The sequence below is a fragment of the Microtus pennsylvanicus genome, chromosome 7 (assembly GCF_037038515.1).
Source record: "Microtus pennsylvanicus isolate mMicPen1 chromosome 7, mMicPen1.hap1, whole genome shotgun sequence".
Classification (NCBI taxonomy): Eukaryota; Metazoa; Chordata; class Mammalia; order Rodentia; family Cricetidae; genus Microtus; species Microtus pennsylvanicus.
The window spans coordinates 35,517,715-35,539,476 of record NC_134585.1 but is presented as its reverse complement, the minus strand read 5'-3'; the positions used below and the strand labels follow the sequence as shown (position 1 = coordinate 35,539,476).

Genomic DNA, 21,762 nt, shown 5'->3' with positions numbered 1-21,762 from the left:
AAGCCTGCAGTGACCCCTCTGCCTTCCTGTTCAGCACACAGGACATATGGAAGCACCCTCAGCTGCTGAGTCCTACTGCCCAGCTCCCTCTCCAGCTGAGCCTTTCAAGATCTCCCAGTACAGGGACTATCCAGTAGCCTCGTCATTCAGTCTCCTGGAAAGCTCTTTGGTTCACATTGGGATTTCAACCTTTTCCATTTCCTATTTGTTTTCTAGTGAGGTTGAGGAGTCCTGTTGTCTCTGTCCCCAATGGTTTACATCAAGGATTGGCCACCCTGCTGTTGTCATTACTGTAAATAGCACTGGGGAGGAAGGCAGCCTGGCCCCACCCCCTCTTCAGCAGGACTCTCTCTAAGGGACAGCCCTTCAAGCCTGGATGGCCTAGCAGCCCTGGCCTGAGGTCTTCAGCATCTGGCTTCACCGATCTCCCTTCAGCTCTGTGTCTTCTAGTCCAAGGAGAGGGCAGCGGCATCCCCGTCTTGCAAGCGTGTGCCTCCTGTGACCTGCTCTCCAAGGCCAGGAGGAAGTGTTCATCCAGGGCTAGGGCACTGAGTTTCATCTTCTGCGGCTATTGATCTCCAAGCACAGATGAGAGGGGACTCGCCAGCCCTAGGTGTTCGTTTGAAAAGGCACCAAGCCAGGTAAGCACAGAAGTCATCCAGGTACTAGAAAGCCAGGCTAGGGGGTTAAAATTTTCTGGCATTTTCCATCTCAAAACCTTTCTAAACTATAACTGCATCTCCAGAAATCTACAAGTACTACAATGATTACCAGGCTTGTAATTTTTGTTAAGTTCTAAGTGTGCTATATATTTTATATCATGGCTGTCATGTGAGTTGTTCTTATACTGACTGCATACTTGAAACTTCAACCATTTCCTTGAAACGTTCCAGGCCTCTGTTCTTGATGACTGTAGTGTTGCAGCTCGTCCATCAGGGAAACAGTAAGTAACTTTTTTTTCCCCCTGAATTTCAGTTCTAAGTCATAAGATCCTCGTTTATCCGTTACTGTTAGTCTCTTACTTTGCTGTTTTTCAAAGGTTATCAGAGAGAACCTGACAGTGTCAGACAAGCCAGCAATATCCTGTCTCCAAGGCTCCCAGGGACGACTCTGGATGGGACCTTGAGTGATTCCAGCAGAATGAATGGCAGCCAGGAGGGCTGGCGCCCACGGGACTCCCCTCCTCACTCCCGTACTTTTGGTGAGAGTAAGTCCTCACTCCGTGCAGTCCTGTGCAGTGGATCCTGGGAAAAACAAGTGGGATAAACCAGGCTGAAAGGGAGACACCGCAAGGAGCATCTTTTCATCTTCAAGTTTTAAAAAAAAATGAAAAAGAAATTCTAGTGATGCGTTTACTCTCAGGTTTCACGGGCAAAAGTAGCAGCTTTCCTCTGTCGCTAAGGCAACAAGCTCTTCCCTAACATTCACGCAACTCCAGCACGCCCAGAGGCTCCAGGTGGCGCTAGCGTCATCACACCTACGGGTGGTCCTGCCTGGGAGGCCTGTGGTTAATCACTGTCCTCAAAGTCACAGGCTAACGTTAGCAGCGGAAGGGTGTGAGAGAAGCAGCCGCTTGGAGGGTGTCAAGAGCTGTCCCGGACCCCGCCCACATTCCTGTTAGCTTGCTTTTCAGCTTTCAGCTAAAGAGTGGGGTTTACTTAGCAAACACACACAGCAGGCACGGTCCCCTCTCAGGCTGTGGCGCCCTGCTCTCTGCGGGAGGGGACTAGGGGAGCTCCAGGGGCCAGCACAGCTGCTGACCTAGGTCAACCTGCAGGTGCAATTCCTGGATCCCGCTGCTGCTACAACGGAGGCACCTGCGTTCTGGGCAGCTTTTGCGTGTGCCCTGCACACTTCACTGGCCGCTACTGCGAGCATGACCAGAGGCGCAGGTGGGTGGAGCACAAGTGGGCTGGGCAGGGTCTGACCTGGGAGAGGGGGTTACACCGACACAATGTTGACCTGTTCTGGCCTCTGCAGAGACTGTGGCGCTCTGGGGCATGGAGCTTGGACCCTCCATAGCTGCCGCCTATGCAGGTGCATCTTCTCAGCCCTGTACTGCCTCCCACGCCAAACGTTCGGCCACTGTGGTAAGAGCACCCGCCCCACCCCCGCGCCCCAAACGCGTCTGCCGCAAGCATGCAAGCATACACTTGTGTCTTTGTTGTTAGTGGATGGTCCATAGAGCATCTGCTTGTGCCAGGAGACATAGAAATGAGCAAATTAGATCCGTGCGTCAGGCAACAGACTTTCGATAGTGAAACTGAATTTATTACCGTTATTTACATTTTCCTTGTGGGAACTGCTGGGTCTACGATCTCAGCACTGGGTTCCCAGAAGCTTCAGAAAATGCAGAATAGAGTTAATCTGGGAGTCCGACTGGCTCAGCAGATCACTAATGGTACCCAAACCTGGGGACACAAGAACTGCCGTGAGCAGGAAGGGAGGGGTTGCCACACTGCCTCCTGATGTCTTGTGCCACAGTCTTCCTTTTATCAGGCGTTGGCTTGGACTCCCAATGGTAGACAAGGCAGCGGAGGTTCACCTTTCAGCCCCCTGCCCCCCTCTGCCTCTGTCACTCCTGGGTGGTTGGGCTGTCCACTGTGTCCAAGGAACACTGCATGAAATGACCTCCTACCCTTCCCCCAAACCATTTTTATGCCCTTTCTCAGGCACCTCTGAACCCCTCCAGCGAATGTGGCACTGAGCGGTTTGTCCCCTGCTCCCCCCTCCCTCAGCCATCCAGGAAGGGAGGTACCAGAGCAAGGGAAAGTCACTGGCTGTACTGCCTGGACCCACATTGGCTTAGGTTATTTAGTGATTGCTTAGCTCCTGAGTCCTCTTCCCCTTCCTGTGGAGCACCAGGAATGTCTCCAGGCCCAGCCATCAACCCCCCAAGAGCCTTCCCTCTCCTCACTGAGTCCCAGAGGTTGGAGGACACAAATTTTGGGAATGAGCGTAAGTTTACAAAGTAAATCTGGTAGTCTCACAGCTGACGTCAGTTCTTATCAGCAGTTCCTCTCTGGCCCGGAAGGGGCTCTCCGGGGTCTTTAGCAATCTCCCATGCAAGGTCTTGGAAACATTCAGGGCAGAGACTCCTATATCTGCTGGTCAGTGGCCAGGGCTTCTGAAAATGCTTCCATTCTCAAACTTAGACAAAGTAACAAGCTCCCCCTCCAGGGTAACTGCCTCTGCCCCTGCATAGAAGTCTCTAAAACCTCCAAGAGTAACAAAAATAAAAATAACTCTATCCTGTTGTCTATTCAGCAATAAAGGGACATTGACAGGTATCAAGTGGTCAAACTTGGTTTCATTTCTTTTTTTTTTCCACATACGCCAAAAGTAATGGGTATGACAAAGGTCTTTGGCATGTCCAAAAATTTAGAAGACCTTTGATAAATGATATAATAAGGTCTCAGGTTCTAGTAATAAACTATCCACTAGTAACAGGATTTTTTTCTTTCCTAGTGTGACATAAAGTAGTGGCAGTTTACAGAATAAAGAGTGTAGATTTTTAATAAACATAAAATATTAATAAAACACTTTAAAAAGTTTTCTCTAAATGTATAGTGGTGTTCTAAGTTTTTTTCTTTTTAATTTCAAGTGATCTCCTTAGGAAGCACACCACAGTGGTCACAGGGTCGGTTTGGGACCCTAGGGTGCTTATTTCACAGAGCCTGCTGTAACTTGTAGTTTGTGTGTGAGACCCAACTGCCTAAGGGGCCTGAATCGCCCCCTGTTGCCTCCAATCTCCCAGAGAAGGTGATCCTGTATGATTGACCCTGCCCGCACCTGACGCCGTGTGCGTTTTCCTGTGATTGGCCAAGATCTATGTCAGAAATCTTCATCAGTTGCTATCCCCCTCTTCCTCCTACTCCTTCCCTTCTCCTTGTCCTCCCTTCCTGTCTTCTCCTTGTCCTCCCTTCTTGTCTTCCTTCTTATTTGAGACATACAGGGTATCACTGCATCTTGCTGGCTAGCCTGGAACCCATCTATCTCTACATCCTAAGAGCTAGGATTAAAGATGTGAACCACCACACTCAAACCAATATCAAAGCTTTTGTTCTTTTGTTCATACATGTGGGTTTTTTGTTTTGTCTTGTTTTCTTGATGATGCAATCCCAGGGATCCTCTGGCCAGCCAGCTTATCCTAATCTATGAGTCCCAAGTCCAAAAAAAAAAAAAAAAATCTGGATGGTGCCTAAAGAATGACCACCAAGGTTGACCTCTGTTTTCCACAAGCATACAGGTACCTTGTACACACGCGTGCACACAGACAAAGACACAAAGAGCTAATCTGGACGGAGAGTTGCTGCAAGCTGCTTTAAATTCTATTTGCCCTGGCTGCATCTGATACAACATTCTGATAGGCCTCCCTCTTCTGCTCGTGAAGTAACTGAGTCAGGCTAAAGAAAGGTCTGTCTGTTCGCCTGCAAAAACAGTGGAGGCTTTTCCCTTCAGTGTTCAATGTCGCACCAAAATTTAGATGTCTCTGGAGGCGGGGAAAATAAGTCTTTCATTTGTTTGTCTTGAACACATTCCAGGCAAGAGTTCTGTCATCCAGTACTGAAAAGAAGGAAGGTGGCTGGGCATGGTGGTACACACCTTTTGTCCCAGCCTTCAGGAAGCAGAGACAGGAAGTTCTTGGTGAGCCAGAAACCAGCCTGGTCTAAATAGTGAGTCCTAGGCTGAATACTGTAAGCCCATATAAAAAAATTATATACACACATGTACATAAAAGCATATATATGCACACACACTCTCACACACACACACAGACATGGGGTGGGGCAGATTCCAGCTATAAAAGGGCCAGGCTCAGAGCCAGACAGAAGAAGGCTTTAGTGAGACCGGGTACAGACATCTCTGTGTTCCTTTAGCCAAGCCCACAGCTGTGAACTTTATGTGTTCTCTGTGTTCTTTTCCAGACCTGAAAGGCTTCCTCTCATCAGGCTCTTCAGGGACCAGAGGGTCGAGTGCAAGCGGTACCCTGAGTCTTCTGATGCTCGGCATCCTCCTGCAGGGCGTGGCTGGTGACGGCTGAGGCTCCTAAGCCCAGTGACAGTGTCTCCTGGAGCTGCCAGGAGTCATCATTGGTTGCACATGGCTCCGCAGCATGCCAGCAGGAAGGCTGGGCAGCGGGCATCTGCTTGGATGTTGTATGTTGTAAATAACAGAACGGCTGAAATGTGACAGGTTCTTGTACTGTGCAATAAATACATTCAACAGGGAGATCTCCTTGCTCACTGAGCCTCTTTTCAAGGTCTCCAGTGGAGGCAAACCTCAATAGAAGAGCCCAGTATATTCAACCCAGAATCTCTTTCTGAAGGTTTCTGGACAGGATTGAATGGAGACCCCCAAACAAGTGTCCTTCCCAGGTGACAGTCATTCTGAACAGCCTGGACCCTTACCTGTGTGCCTCATTGCTGAAGCTCCCTGTTGTCCACTGTTGGCTGTCAGTCTCTCCACTGACCTCTGAGCCCCTGGGAGAGGGATGGTGGGTCCAGAACACTGTCCTGGGTTTTGCGAAAGCCGACAACCTTAAACGTTCTATGCGGATATTGTAAGGAAGACCGGAGGGACTGGGGGCAAGCATCCTGGAACCTACCTCCTCATTAGCAGGAATCAGGCCATTCTTGGGAGTTCACAGCATCTCCCTAAAATACATGCACATGTAAAATGAGGAGTTTGAATGAAGTTAACGTGTTATCAAAGGGGAATGTCCCAACTAGATAACAAATAGAATATAGATATAGATAGATATATGATAACAAATAGAACCCCCAGTACCAGGGATAGGTTGCAAATTTTGAGCTATTGGTAATGGGATTCCATTAACATCCCCAAACATTATTGCTAATGCTATTGGTTACCATTCAGAGCATGATGGTAGGGCCTTTTTGCTGAAGACATCACATTCTTACGTCAGAACATGGAGACTTCTAGTTGTCACTTAACTGGAAGCTTCACCACTGCTGGCTAGTGTTCACAGTGCTGGAAGGTGCCACACATGTTACTGGAGGAGAAAAGTTGTTCATCTTACCTGGCTATGCACCTTCAAACAATAATGGCCTGCCTAGCAAGGAATGCTCTCCTCTGGTGCGACTGTGGCACAAATGTCAAGGAAGTAACCAACCTCTTTCCTTAAACTGGGTTTAAGAACCACTCCATGAGATGGAACCCATACTTGACACTGTCAATAAGGTCAAGAACATGAGACTAGATAGAGACTAGGTCATACGCCCTATGGGAAAAACCTACTATTATTATTTTGCTAGATGACCGTAGCAATAAAACAACTCATAATGACCTTTGCTTTATCATAGATCTGACACTGTCGATAAGGTCAAGAACCTGGTTCTAGACAGGTCATAGGCCCTAAGGGGAAACCTACTAATATTATTCTGCTAAATGACAATAGACATAAAAATAAAACAGCCCATTATGACCTGTTGCTCTCCTCATAGATGAGCGTACTGCTCAATCTTCACCAGAACAGCTTCTTCTTGTAACTGATGGCTAGTAACACACACACACACACACACAGAGCTAGGCAATGTACAGAGAAGAATGCTCAATCATGAATGAGATGTCTATGCCACAATCCTTCCTTCGAGGGTCAGGGATCTGTGTGGAAGAGATGGCAGAAAGATTGGAAGAGTCACATAGGAGGAGATGATTTCAGGGAAGCAGCCTTTTTAGGACACAGCTGTGCATGTGCGTATATGAACCCATGGAGACTGACGGCATGCAGAGAAGTCCTGAAGAAGCTCAAAGCAGACAAAATCTCGGCATGGAGGAGGAGGTGTGGGCATGGAGTCCCGTTCCTAGTCAAGGAGCTATTAGCAATTGATAGCTGCTGTCCCTGCTTAAGGAGGAGGTAACCTTCTGGATCCAAGCAGCTGGAAACCCTGAAAAAGTACGAGGAGTGGTGCTGAAGGGACAGAAAAAGGCAGAAGTCTCTTTAGCTTTTGGTCTTCCTTTATTATTTATTTATTTTTTATTTCGTCTGACTTAGGGCAAGCACGGCTTCAGATGGACAGGTGAGCCCACAGGTGGTATGGAGCTCAATACCCAGGACACTCACAGGACATGCTGGCTGTTCAAGGCCCTGTGCTTCCGTCACAGGTTCCTGAACTAACTTGACTGAAGGAGGAGGACCCAAGAAGACAGCAGGACCATGCAGATCATTGGCTTGACGGCAAAGCCTTGGCCTTTGTTACTATCCCAGGGCTTTCCAACACCGGGGGGTCTGGGATGGTGAGGGGGCCTGTTGGGCCCCTGTGGGTTTGGGTCAGGCCCATGTGGGTTTGGGTCAGGCCCATGTGGGTTTGGGTCAGGTGATGCTTTCTTGTGTTCTTTAATCCAGTTGTCAAAGTAGGAGACCCTGGCGAAGACACTGGGGCTGGTGAGTGGGGTTTCACACGGTGCGCTCCAGCTGGTCAGCCCCACCAAGTACCAGGAGCCATTCAGTAAGCAGACGAGGGGGCCCCCAGAATCTCCCTGGGGAGAGAGAGGACACAGAGAGTGGGGCAACCACAGGGGGGGACACACACTGACCAGGATAGGGAGAATGTGATGGAGACCAGGGGTCTCTGCCATCTGGGTAGTCTCATCTGGATCATCGGAGCAATTTGGCAAATCCAAGCACAGGCAGCCTCTTGGGCCAGTATCTTCATGGAGCCCCACTGCTCAAAGCTACCAAGGAACCCAGGATACCATTTGGTGGAGAGTCTACAAGCTGAACATCGGCTCTCGGCTGTCTATGTGGGAGATGTCGCTGAAGTCCCAAATGGTCACTGTGGTGGTTTGAGGGAAAAAAAAGGCCCCCAAAGGGAGTGGCACTATTAGGAGGTGTGGCCTTGTTGGAGTAGATATGGTCTCTTTTGGGGGAAGTGTGTCACTGTGGAGGCGGGCTTTAAGGTCTCTTATATGTTCAAGATACCACTCAATGAAGCGGTCTACTTGTTGCCTGAAGGATGTAGGACTCTCAGCTACTTCTCCAGCACCACGTTTGCCTGCATGTTGCTCTGTCATCCCCGCCACGATAATGGATTGAACCTCTGAACTGTAAGCGCGCTACCCTAACTAAGAGCTTTACTTTATTAGAGAAGCTTTGGCCATGGTGTCTTCACAGCAATAGAAATCCCAACTCAGACAGTCCGTAACCGACTAATGGGCCTGGAGACATGGTCCGTCATCTTTGGCTGAATCCCCTGTCCCAGCACATCACCCCACATGTGCCTTTGTGTTTTACTTAATAACATTATGAGTGATTCTTCAGTCCCTTGGCTGAGCTCCTTTAGAAGATGCCGAGCTGTAGGATGTATTAAGCTGTCCCAGGGGCCCAGCCAGGAGAGAACCACAGGGAGCTCTTAGGCTCCAGCAGACAGGTAGGGACTCCAAGCACAGCAGGGTAGAAACGCTCCTGTCTCAGACCAAAGCGCAGGAAGCAAAACAACACAGTCCCCAACCACTTTGTGTTGAAACACATGTCAAGACAGTCTTCGTTCACAGAATGCTCAGGTTACAGGGAGGATTGTGGGCACACACCTGAAGATCGTACATAGTGCTAATGAGCCGCACAGACGGCAGAAGAACACTCAAGGGGATGCACAAACTAAGTCGTAAGAGGGCTTCTCCGAGCCAAGACTGGATGGAATCACTGAGGCGTGACTATGACAAGCTGTGGGCAGAGACACAGTTGCCCGGCAGGGAAGCAAGGGGCCCTGGTAAAAATTCTGGAGCTTCTGAGACAGGGCTGCAGGCCTGGTCTTGGCAGGTCACCGTAAATGGGGAGGCAGTCAGTGGGTGGAAACACAGGATGGATCCTTTCTTTCTATTGTAAATGCAAAGCATGTGAGATGGGTTTAAACTCCAGAAACCACGTTGCAGAGAGAAACAACTACCATAAGCTACTGTCTGACCCTCACATATGCGCATGAGCGTATGCACTCGCAAACATACATACACACGGGGGCGGGACTAAATTAATTGATTTGATTATTCTAAAATGCAAAGCAAACTGGGTACTATATACATATAATCCTGGTACTCCAGAGGCAGAGGCGCAAGGATTGAAAGTTCAAGACTAACCTGAGCTACACAGAAAGATCATTTCTAGACAAACAAACAGATGATAGATTAATATATTAGGTAGACAGGTGAAAAGATAGATAGATAGATAGATAGATAGATAGATAGATAGATAGATAGATAGATAACAGATGAACAGATAAATAGATTCGAAACAAACAAAACCAGCCACAAGAAAAATTCAAAGCAAGAACAGGAAGCTGGATTGTGAGCACTGGTGTCAGAAAGAGGAACGAAGAGAACGAAAGAGCAAAGGGCCATCTGAACAGGAGCACAGGGTGAACTGAGCTAACAGGGCAGGACAACTAAGGGCACCTGCTGATACTACAAGATGAGCTGGGAAGAGGGTGTTGAGAATCATCTGGCTCCTGAGGAGCAGGGAAGGTGCACATAAGATGCAAAGTCATACACTTCTGGAGCAAGAGGACAGCCAAGGGAAGAGAAAGAGGAAGACAGACTCTAGGGCAAGCAGAAGCCACAGGAGACTCTTCTAGTTGCCCACTTCCTTTCTGGCTTCAGTGCCCCCACCATTAAATGTAAACAATACAGACTGCACATGAGCTCATGCCCCAAATAGAAGAGTTCCTATGAATCATTATGGAAGACACGTGATCGACCAATGGTGACAAACCAGCCTTGCAACCTTGAGAACATACTTCACAGAAAAAAAAAAGGCCAACCTCATTAGTCATCAGAAAAATGAAAATTAAAAAAATTACATACTGCTGGGCAGTGGTGATATATACTAATCCCAGCATTTGGTGTGCAGAGGCAGGTGGATCTCTGTGAGTTCGAGGCCAGCCTGGTCTGCAGATCAAGTTCCTGGACAGCCAGGGTGACACAGAGAAATCTGTCTTGAAAAACAAAAACAAAACAACAACAAAGAAAGAAAGATCACATCTAATGGTTAAAATGAAACAGGCAGATAATTCAAAAACAAACAAACAAACAAACCAAAACCAAAAAACTGGTACAACGTGGAGCAACCTAAACTCTCCAGCGTGGAAACACCAATTGGTACAACCGGACTGGAGAGCTGCCTGGAGTAGGTGTACAACAAGAACACACGTGCATCTTGTGACACGGTGGTTCTACTGCTAGTGTGAGGACCCCTCGGGCCTATTCAGGGCAATGTCATTGCAAAGTCCTCTCCTAAAAATTGCCGCATGTCACCAGGATAAGAACAAATAAGGAAGCGTGTAGCACATCCATACAGCAGCATGAATGGCTAGCATCCTGTTGACTAAAAGATGCAACCAGGCAAAAGCCTGCACCCTGCCTGATGTGTGTTTAGGTAGGGTCCTAGCATGAAGCTGCAGTGTTTCTAAAGCCAAACAGGACAATTCTGGGAAGGAGGGAAAGGAAAGGGCACCAGGACCTTTTGGGTACTCTTTACATCAGTGTATCAATTTGTTATTGTTTTAATTAAATGTTAGTTCATTTATTTTGCGTGTGTTGTATGTGCTTGTGTGTGTGTATATGTGTGATGTGTGTGTGTTTGGGAGTGTGAGCACATGTGAGCGTGCACATGCCCCCACTCACGACACGGGTGTGGAATTCAGAGGGCTACTTGCCGGAGTTGGTTTTCTCCTATCAAGCAGGTTGCATGGTAGATCAAATTCAGGCCATTAGGCTTAGTGGCAAGCACCTTCATCCACTTGATGCTCTCATGGGCTTGTTGAGCTGATTTCTAGAAACTCCCAAGGCATGACAAGTGATGCCTCTTTTCTGAGGGGCTGCTTTTCAACAACGTGTTTAAAAAGCCCAACCAGACGGAGGAGACAAGGTCCGGAGAATACACGGAAAGGAGGAAAGGGCTGAACCAAGACAGAGGGACAAGGGTGGACAAGCCCGACTGCACATCGGAGCAGGTGTCACTTACTGAACATATGGATTTCGTCATCGAGAAATCGGCAGCGCACACCATATCATCGTAGATGTAGTATTTTCTACTGGAGCTAGATTCTGGCGGCGGGAAAAATGATTTACACACGTCATTGTCCATGAGGATGAGCTCTACTTCATAGAGGTCGTCAGGTAAGGGCAGGATCACTGTGGGAGGGGGAATCAGATGTGCTCATGAGCAGAGAGAAGCTGCCATTGCCCATCCCAGGATGATGGCTGGTGACAGTGGGGGTGGGGCAGCAGTCCTAGGCCACAGTGGCAGAGAAGGGATCATGACAGGCCTGCAGTGACAAGGAGAAAGGGGCAAGCAGAGGGGCTGTGGAAGACAGGAGCAGGCGGGAAGTAAGGGCGACTGCAAAGGTCTCAGTGCGGGGGGGGGGGGGGGGAGGGACCTCAGGCAGAGCCTCCTCAGCAGGCTAGGGGACTGAGACTGTACCCAAGAGCACAGCAGCCAAGGAAAGGGCAACTCAGCTTTCCAACAGCTCTGGCTGCTCTGTGGAGCCCAAGCTGGGTGCAGGGATGCTGGAGTCTGAGTGCAGGGATGCTGGAGTCTGAGTGCAGGGATGCTGGAGTCTGGTGCAGGGATGCTGGAGCCTGAGGGCAGGGATGCTGGAGTCTGGTGCAGGGATGCTGGAGTCTGGTGCAGGGATGCTGGAGTCTGGTGCAGGGATGCTGGAGTCTGAGTGCAGGGATGCTGGAGTCTGGTGCAGGGATGCTGGAGTCTGGTGCAGGGATGCTGGAGCCTGAGGGCAGGGATGCTGGAGTCTGAGTGCAGGGATGCTGGAGTCTGGTGCAGGGATGCTGGAGCCCAAGTGCAACCCTGGCATAGGACTCAGAGCAGAAATGTTTAGGACCACACGACAAGAAGACTGGCCAATCACAAGGAGCAACTGGACCTGGAGATGTGAACTCTGCTTCCAAGTGCTCTCACAGATCTGGCCTGGGGTCGCCTCATAGGAGCAGACCAACAACAGTTTGGCTCACTTCATGCGGGGGTCACCGTGCACATCCCTCATGCGGGGGTCACCGTGCACATCCCTCATGCGGGGGTCACCGTGCACATCCCTCATGCGGGGGTCACCGTGCACATCCCTCATGCGGGGGTCACCGTGCACATCCCTCATGCGGGGGTCACCGTGCACATCCCTCAAGGTTGGTCAGGGGCTGCCTGTGTGTAGCAAACCCAAACCTGCCCCGAGGCCCAGCAACCGTGGTCAGCAGGGGACGTGACAGAAGATGGCTGATGGTTTGGGCTCTTGGGGGGCTGGGTTCTCTGCTCTGAGAGCTGCCCCAGCCCACACCTTCCTTCTGTGCTCCCACTCTCATTGCCTGGCCAGGCCTGAAGACCCTACCTGCTCTGACATAGGCCCTTAGAGAATGAAAGTCTGTCCCTTCTAGTTCTGCTGAGCCACTGTTCTCGGGACAGCCTGTGGGACTGATCCCAGAGAAACATCTGACTGTAAACCTCCTTGGGGCTGCTTTTCCAGATCGTGACCCTAAATTTCATGTCAAATGTATAGTCACTTTACTTAACTTGCCATTATATGGTCTTATGTATAGAATCCTTGCCAAGGAACTCTGTATTCTCAACCTAAGCTGCCCCCTTGCTGACAGCAGGCTCTCCCCTGTGGCCCAGGATACCAAACTCCAAAGACACTGAGTTCTCTCTGCACGCTGTATGCCGAGAACCTGTGCACTTGAAATCGTCTCTAGATGGCACACTATCTGACCCAAGGCCAATGTGGTACAGAGACTCACAATATTACCATATTGTTTAGGGAATAAGGACAAGGAGAATGTCAGTCCCCAACACTCAGGCCTTTGGTCCACAGGTGACTGATTCTTGGGTCCCTGGATCGGAACCCCATGTATACAGTTGGACAAGCTGGTAGAACAGGCAGTCTCCCCTAGCCTTAAGGGTTGGGCAGTAAGGTTCTCAGAGGTACTGGTCCCCAGTCAAGCACCCCAATGCTCCATGCCTGGTTACTTTCATCTCCTTAAAAATACCCCATGTCTTTCCTGGCCAGGGTGGAGCAACCACTGCTTGGCGAGAACCTTGCAGTGCACAGAGTCAACCACACTTAGAGCTCTGGAACCAAAGAGCCGGCACTTCTGATCTGAAGGTCAGAAGTTTGCTTTTGACCCAGACACCGAGGTTCCCAACCACAGGAAAGGCCTCCACAGTCTCTTGCCCCTCACCCTCTTCACCTGCCCTGTGTACTCACCATCCTCTCTGAGATGCCCCCAGCCGCTCGCCCAGCAGGGCTTTTCCCTGGGAAGTTTTATGTTTTTATCTGGGAGACAGGCTGGAAGGATGTGGGAACTGTACTCCACGGGCGACTCCAGCTGCATCAGGACAATGTCGCTTCCCTGGCGGTAGTATTTGTCGTAGTCTTTGTGAACGATGAGCTTGTACACGGACATCTGCCTGCTGTACTTGGTGGGACTGCTCAGCTTGGTGTAGCCTAGCCTGATCTTATAGTCATTCGGGTTGTGAGACCTATCGCGGGGGTTGGGGGGTGGCTGTAAGTGTTGGCTCAGTCCTGTCTCCCTGACTACCCACTCTGCAGGCAGCCAGACCTCGTCTCTTTCTCATTTTAGGCCTCTCCTTCTTATTTATTTATTTATTTATTTATTTATTTACTTACTTACTTACTTACTTACTTACTTACTTACTTTTTGGTTTTTCGAGACAGGGTTTCTCTGTAGCTTTGGTGCCTGTCCTGGAACTAGCTCTTGTAGACCAGGCTGGCCTCGAACTCCCAGAGATCCGCCTGCCTCTGCCTCCCGAGTGCTGGGATTAAAGGCGTGCGCCACCACCGCCCGGCCTCTCCTCCTTTTTCAATACTGTTTTTTTCCCCTCTCTCTTTCTTGAGGGGCAGGATAACCACACACAGCCTAAGTACACAGATCTTTTGAAGGCTTCTGGTACCTCAGAATCCGTGGGGCTCTCAATCTCATGATGGGGTAGAACCATTGGAGGTTCATCAAACGGCACCCCTTTGTCTTGGAGGAACAAAGACTCACTGAGCCTGCTCAGATATGGCTTCTCAAAGACCTCACCTCCTGTCTGGCATGACCCGTACCCCACCTGCCACATTCTGTCTTTTCTCAAGATTGTTTTCCTATCTAACTATGAGCACTCAAGAAGTATTTGTGGAGGAAATAGAGTAATAAATGAAAGCTTACTATTTCTTTTTTTAAAATATTTATTTATTTATTATGTATACAATATTCTGTCTATGTGTATGCCTGCAGGCCAGAAGAGGGCACCAGACCCCATTACAGATGGTTGTGAGCCACCATATGGTTGCTGGGAATTGAACTCAGGACCTTTGGAAGAGCAGGCAATGCTCTTAACCTCTGAGCCATCTCTCCAACCCCAAAGCTTACTATTTCTGCAAGACAAATTATATTCTAGTCCGCGTGTCCACTACATGGCCCTCTTACATGCCCACTCCACAATCCCGAGTCTCCTTCCTTAAGGGCCCCTTTTGCTGTATGACTCACTGTATCTCCTTGACATACCTTCATGACCTACCACCATGGGAAGTGGCCTTTGCCTCACATCCTCTGGACCCTCCACATTGGGTCTGGCACACAGGGATGCTGAGTATGTAAATGGAAACCCATATGCAGTAATTTGTCCTCCTTGCTTCCTTTGGGCACACTGTGAGCTCAAGTTATATCTGCTTGACTCTGCTAGTACACAGATCATTCCAGCTGAGGGAATTGTGACATTCCCCCCATGAAAGGAAAGACAGGAACACACATAGACAGTACCAGGATGCCTCTGGAGAGAACTATGCTCCAGTGTAAGTGTGGCCTGAACCCAAATAAACTCCCAATAAACATGCCCTGGATAGAGCCTGCAGAGCGCCCTGGACAGAGGATGCAGGATGCTTGTCCACAGAGGTTCTCACTATATCCAGTCTTGGGAATAGGGCCCTGGGATTGTCACTTTCATTAAAGCACTGGACCTGTTGCATGTCTAGCTAGTTCAGGTCACAGTAGCAATGGTTTCCAGGAGAAACCAGACCTGCTGCCGTCAGCAGGGACTGTCTGGAGGTGAGCAAGAGTCAGATACTGAAGTGTACTTGAAGGAAACAAAGTTTTGATCCCCAATGTTCATGAAAGAGAAAAGAGAAAATTGGAGGGGACCACTTCAAAGCTAAAACTGGTTTTCCAGCACAAATTTAATTATACTTCGGGGAAGAAATTTCAATTAGTTGTTTAGAAGTAAGGTGTATATCACTGTGACAGTCACACTAGTTAATCTCCGGCAGCAGGAGAGGACGTCCCCAGGGTGAGAGACAGAATGTGAGATCTTTGTCTGTAATGCTAGACTAACACTGGCAGGAGATGAGCAGGGACGGCCAATCTGGGTGGCGGGCACCACTCAAGGGCAGGGCTATCCCAGAACCCAGCCTAGAAGGACTGTCAGCTCTGCGACCTTCACCTCTCTCCTTCCCTCCTAGTGACTCTCTCCTGCACCCGCTTCCCAGCAGAAGGGCCCTGGGGAGGGAACACGCACCTTTGGAAGCAGTGGGCAGCACCAGCTACCCAGTTTTTGTCGATGAGAACGGCTCCACAGATATGACTGCCATGAAAGAGCAGACTGGCCTGCCACGGCCACCGCTCAGAACGGGCCATCTGACCGCCATAGATCTTCCCTTGGAAATTGGTCCTGCCACATACTGTGGAGACAATCCCAGCCGCCAGGCACCTGCATTCAGGATGCATGTGCTTGGTGCCCCAAATGTCATCATCAGCGGGACCCAGGGGATGCAATGACTTCTCTTCTCCCTTTTCAGGTGGCCAGAGTCAAGGTCAAGGGTGGAATGTCATGGCTCATTCCACAAAGAGCGGGGAGAGAAGGTTAGATTGGCCCAACGCTTCCTCTCAGCAAGGCCCACAGAACAGAGATGCAGGCAAAGGGTTGGGTGACATCAGGCTCTCCTCAGTCCTTATTAACTTAAGGAGCACAGCTCTGAAGAGACAGAAACGGAAGTAGAAGCCAAAGCTGGCAGAAACCGTTATTTTTCAGGTCCATAATCATTTTAAGCTCCCCCCTTAACCCAATGTAAACGGTGCTGGTACAGCCATAACACAACCTTGACCCTGAACTGAGGAGACTTGGCATCCATGGGCGAGAGCCAGCAAGACCATCACGTCGAGGTCCCTGTCTCAAGCCCCTCCCTTTCAACGTAAAGGCTTGCAGGACCTTCCAACTGCCTATGTTCTGAGGGGAGTGGGGTAGGGAACGCACCTACTGGAAACCTTCCTTCTACTTATGGGTCACTCTTGCCCCTGCCTACTTACCCTGAGACAGCGATAGAGTACTTCTCGTGGCCTGGGTGCTTGTTATATTTGTAGCGCTGTTACTGCTCACAGATTGGGTGGCCTGGGCACGCTGGGGCAGGAGGCTGAGCCAGAGCAGAGCAGCCAGCAGGCAGGTTCCATACCCACCCTGGCCAGATTGCTGGGCCCTGGCGCTCCACATCGCATCTGGCCGCCCTGTGTCTGGGTCCCAGACAGGACAGAAAGCACGTGCAGACAACGGCCTACGCTGGCAAACTGCTTTCTAGGTACCATCCCTAGGCCATCCTGACCTCGCGGGAGGTGAGCAAGGGCGCTGAAAATCTAGCTCCACGGGAGGCAGCCCGCACTGGAGAAAGTTTTGTCCTCAGGTCCTCTTCTCTGGCTTCTGCAGACGTACGCTCCTCCGGGAGTGGCAAAAGCATTCACGGCATCCCCCCCCCCCCCCCCCGAATCTCCCAGTTTCGTTCTGTTACAATGTGCACTCAAAAACACAAAGTCTCATCACCCAGATTGGCATGTCATTAGCTCATCAGCCCAAAGTCCCCAGAGTCGGAGGAGAGCATGAGAGTTCCTGAAGCCAGCGTTAGAGGCAGTGTGGATCTCTGGGAACCAAACTCGAGCCCCTGAAAGGGCAGCAAGTACCCTTAACCACAGAACCATTCGAAAGCTCTACAATTAAAATATTTTTTATTGTTCTTTGAAATGTTCATACATCATCACAATGATCTTGGTCAAATTCACCTTTCACACATGCCCTCAGTTCCCTTCAGCACCCCTTCACTCCATCCCCATCATATTTCCCAACTTCATATTCTCCTTACTTCTTCATTTATGCAATGAGTATGGCCCATATGCACATGGACGCGGGGTCATCTACTGGGACACGGGGAAGTTACCAGGGGTCACATGCCTAACATAGCAATTGCCAACTTTTCAGCTGGAATCCGGCCTCAGAAGCCTTGCTTTTGTGTAGGTCTTGGGTAAAGTACCACAGCTGCTGGGAGCTTTAGCTGTTTGAATTCATGTTCTCTTTCTGGCCACTTTGATTCCATAGACATAACCTCAGCAGAGTGGCTAGTTCTGAGCTTAGGCAAGTTTGGTTTTTAGCATCCAAATTGTCTATGTGCCCCAATTGCAAGCCCATACTGGGCAGACGTTATTGGACGCCAAAGGACAACCTATGCTCCTCACCTACCTTCTTCATTGAGACTCTGTCTATCACTGGCCTGTTAACTTGCTGAGAAGGCTGACCAGTGAACCCCAGGCACCTACCTGCCTCCGCCTCTCTGGTTGCTGGAATAATAAAGGTAGGGCCACCAGGCCCCACCTCTCTTCTTTCCTAGTCTCTGGGGGTTGAACCCAGGTCTTCACATTTGCAAGGTAAGTAAGTTCTTTACTGACTTCATCATCACCCAGTCCCAACTCTAACTTTTTGTAACTCCTGTTTGTGATAACCTCATCTAGCTCATTATTTTACTATTAGCATCAGAGGAAGAACATGGACATTCACATTACAAAAGGAATTGTATAACAGTTATTTTTAGCCCTCCCCACCCCCCTTAACATCTTCTATATCAGTAATAGCATATTAACCCAACTTGTTGGTCCCCATTAATATTTTCCTTTTTTCCCTTAATATAAAAATGTTCTAAAGCCGGGCGGTGGTGGGACACGCCTTTAATCCCAGCACTTGGGAGGCAGAGGCAGGCAGATCTCTGGGAGTTTGAGGCCAGCCTGGTCTACAAGAGCTAGTTCCGGGATGGGCACCAAAGCTACAGAGAAACCCTGTCTCGAAAAACAAAAATAATAAATAAATATAAAAATGTTATATTGTTTTTGACTCTAGGAGTTTGAATCCAAATAGAAGCACTCCAAAATGAAGTTCCTTTTGAAAGATTTAGGATAGCTTGCTGTTTGTTTAAAAACAGGATTTGAGAATCCAGATTGTAGTGAATAGTAAGAGGATTATTTTAGGAGGGCACTGAAAATTTTGAACCTATAAAACATGAAGGCTGGGTTCAAGCTAGGCGGAAGGGACAGATAAACAAACAGTCATTGTTATACATGATTAGTCTAGTACCACCCTTCTCGTCTGCAGCTTCACGAAAAGCAAGATCAATATTGCTCCCATCACACAGGGAGATATGCCAGTGAAAACCCCGTCTCAGACCACTTTTAAGATCTCTAACAGGGTGTAAAGACTGTGTTATAAAAGAATGAGAGTGGGCAGACATGGCATTGGGTCTTGTTGCTCTGAAGTCAGGTCTTCCCTCCCTCCTGCCTGCCAGAGCCAATGTGACTCATGGGCCTTTGGGGGACTTTCTTTTTAAATATTATAAAAGGAGTGAAGGGCAATCTGTTACTCTGGATAAGGGGGCCTGAGTCTTGAGGGTCAAAGAACATTTCAGAAGAACAGTTACTTGAGCCACGATGTAACGAGCAGAGGGATTAAAGAGAGAGAAAAGCCCCAAGGCAACAAGGGTCATCCACCAGGTAAGGAATGGAAAGGGACCGAGACAACGGGAGCAGAGAGAACCGAGAAGGTGGGCAGGGAGGGTGAGAACAGGGTGCCGGGCCTCGTGCATTGAAGACATTCCATGTGGCTCTCAGCCTTCTGTCACTGGGACAAAATACTTAATCAACTTAATAAAGCAAAGGTCCATTCTGGCTCACAGTTTAAGGGATCCCAGTCGGCGGTCACTTGGCCCTGTTGTTCTGGCCTGGCATGTATCATGTGGGTATGAGACAGGTTATAAAGTGGGGGGTTTATGGAGACATAGGGAGGGAGATAGGTCCCTTGTTCTTGTGTCTGGGTGAAGCCTCTGGCCAGTAGAAAATCAAGAATATGATCACAATTAGCATTGTCTATAAATGTTGACAATATGGGCAATACTTTTTAAATATAGAGACATTTTCAAATCGAATGTTAAAATAGGACTAAGTCAGGCTTGCAGCCTGCACAATATAACCTAGGCTAGGGTCGTACTCCTTTCCTGAATATTCTCTGGGAATCTTGCAAACAGGACTATTCCTTTTTGTTTCAGAGAAGATATCCTGAGCTCTCTCATCCCCCATCTCAGGTTTACCTTATCAGCTGTAGTCCTGTCTGAATACCCAGGAGTCACCCTTTCATCTCACTGAAAGTCTTCAGCAACCATTAGCAGCCAGTTAGGTGATCAAAGTTACTACTGTAGTAAATCTCTAGGAATTGGAAGTAACCAGAATACACTGGTGCCCAAGAAACCTTATGTGAAAACAAGATCAAAAAGCTTAGTTATGGAATTGGCCCCCATTTCTCCCACGCTCTGAAAATGAAGTGGTCATATTGGCTACAGCTAGCTGGGGAATGGTACCCTCAACTAAGGCATTTGCTCCCATCCACGTTGGTACCAATCTCTTGAACAAGCAGTTTACTGAATTAGCTCATGTCTCACATTGTCGGACGGCTCTAGCAGCTGATGGAGAGGTGCTTGCTTGGAGCTATGTCAGCTGTGACCAGGTGGGACCAGGATCTTCCTTGGGAAGTTACAGACCCGCGACATACTAGGAGAGCGGCTGGCATTGCCTGTGGTCATACCTCATTCATGGCTACAGTGGAAATGGGCAGACAGGCTAGAGAAACTATGGCAACTGGCTGACCCCAGCGAGAGCAGCAACTCTACAGCAAACGCGTGTGGACCGTATTATTTATAGCTATGCCATATCCTAGCGCTAACTCTAATTATAGCTTGCTCTCTGCCTGGGGAGCTAACACATACAGGCGGCTGGGAACTGGCACATATCTTGGTGGGAAAGAAAGGGTTGTCAGCCCGCCACTTCACCCACACACCTGCTGCCCAAACCCAGGGCGCGCACGTGCCCACGTGTGGCCAATGCCAGAGTCAGTCCAGGCTTCTTCCCGCTTCACCTGCTTCTCCTGCAATGGATGAGGTCTTTGCCTGTTCTGCCCCCTGTCTGAAGAGCATGAAGACAGTTACAGAGGGACCAAGGAAAGACTTTGATAGTCCAGAAACTGCTGAGTTGCAAGTTTTGAGTAGATGGGAAATAAAGTCATGTCTGAAGTTTTGAGTAGACGGTAAATATGTTCCTATCTATAAAACTTCTTTGAAGTCAGGTGTGAGCACTTTCTCCTATTGGAAGGAAGCTGTGAAGGAAGTGACAGAAATAGCCTGGCATCCTTACCCCACGCACGGCCCCTTTCTTCAGTACCTTTACACAGACACGGGAGGTATGCCACGGAGGCTGCCATTGGTAGGCTGGACTTGGTGATACCTTACTTTGGAAAGAGACCAAAAACCTTAGTTGGCACATCATTAGGCAAAGAGTTTATTGCTAAAGCAAACAAATGCGGAGCCTTTAAGAGCTGGAGCCTGGGACTGTTGAGCTGTGTGGGGGTGCTTTGGCGGCACTGTGGGTGGAGTAATTCTTTGTGTGAACCCACAAGATTGCTTTTCTTTTCTTTTTCCACACATCGGAAATACAGTGCCCTGAAGGGATTCATGAAGGATGCATGCTTTTCCTGAGCCGTTTTCCTTTTTTTTTTCTTTTTTTGTTTTTTGAGGCAAGGTTTCCCTCTGTAGACCAGGCAGGCCTCAAACTCAGAGCGTCACTTGCCTCTGCCTCCCAAGTGCTGGGATTAAAGCTGTGCACCACCCAGTCCCACAACTCTTATGTGTAGATGTTTTCCCACATCTGGGCTGGAACACTGGGAGAGGATGAAAGTAACTGTTCTGCTTTTTTTCATTCTGTTGGAAGGACCTTCTGAACTTGGAAAAAGGAAATTGGTGACAACCTTCCTGGATCATGTACCTCAACCCTCCAACACCAGGAGTGACCACAGGTATGGTATCTGGGAGGAACACAGACCTCCACCCCAAGGATCCCCTCCATCCTGGGAATGGGTGACAGCATCCTGTGAGGTTTTTGCTGCTGTGCTCTTGGGATTGACGTGTTAAAGCTTCAGGTGTTTCCAAAGAATCCTGTGTTTAATATGATGTTTACACCATTGAAGTAAATGGAGAAATTTTTAGTTTTGTCAGGATTTGCTTAAGATTGAAGAAAAAAAAAGGAAGCAGCAAACTGACAGTGTGATGCGGATGGTGTTTGTGGTGGCGGTGTTAACTACAGTCACAGGGATGGCACTGGTAATAGTCTTGCTGGTCCTGATGCGGTGAGGAGGAAGAGGATGTTGGTGATGGAGCAGAAGATGGGGATGACAATGATGATTTTGACAGAGTGTAATAGTGATGAAGACGTGTTCCCTGAGATGGTGATGGGAGTGAAGATATTGTTAATATATTGTCCTAAATTATTATTATTATTATTATTAATGATTCTAGAGTCTTCTAGAGACAGTAGCAGGAACACAGTGCAGTGAAGAGAAAACCAAGATAAGCTCTGGAGTGAGACACATTCCTGCTATGCCATTTATTTGCTGGG

The 21,762-nt window shown here is 48.8% G+C and overlaps 2 protein-coding genes and 1 pseudogene across 2 annotated transcripts; 2 read left to right on the top strand and 1 right to left on the bottom strand.

The window, feature by feature from the left end:
- Positions 1–588: 588 nt before the first annotated feature.
- LOC142853704 (cryptic protein-like) lies at positions 589–5,210 on the top strand. The gene is made up of 6 exons (XM_075978892.1): positions 589–641; positions 894–943; positions 1,040–1,207; positions 1,778–1,892; positions 1,981–2,090; positions 4,929–5,210. The coding sequence occupies exons 1-6, from the start codon at positions 589–591 to the stop codon at positions 5,042–5,044; spliced, it is 612 nt and encodes a 203-aa protein (XP_075835007.1). The 3' UTR covers positions 5,045–5,210.
- Positions 5,211–7,137: 1,927 nt separating this feature from the next.
- Positions 7,138–16,504, bottom strand: LOC142853990 (serine protease 40-like). The gene is made up of 5 exons (XM_075979137.1): positions 16,324–16,504; positions 15,536–15,698; positions 13,227–13,501; positions 10,979–11,148; positions 7,138–7,503 (listed from the first exon to the last, which is right to left on the bottom strand). Exons 1-5 carry the CDS (start codon positions 16,502–16,504, stop codon positions 7,138–7,140), a joined length of 1,155 nt encoding a protein of 384 aa, XP_075835252.1.
- A 2,319-nt stretch (positions 16,505–18,823) lies between these two features.
- Positions 18,824–20,252, top strand: LOC142853989 (RCC1 and BTB domain-containing protein 1 pseudogene; annotated as a pseudogene).
- Positions 20,253–21,762: the final 1,510 nt, after the last annotated feature.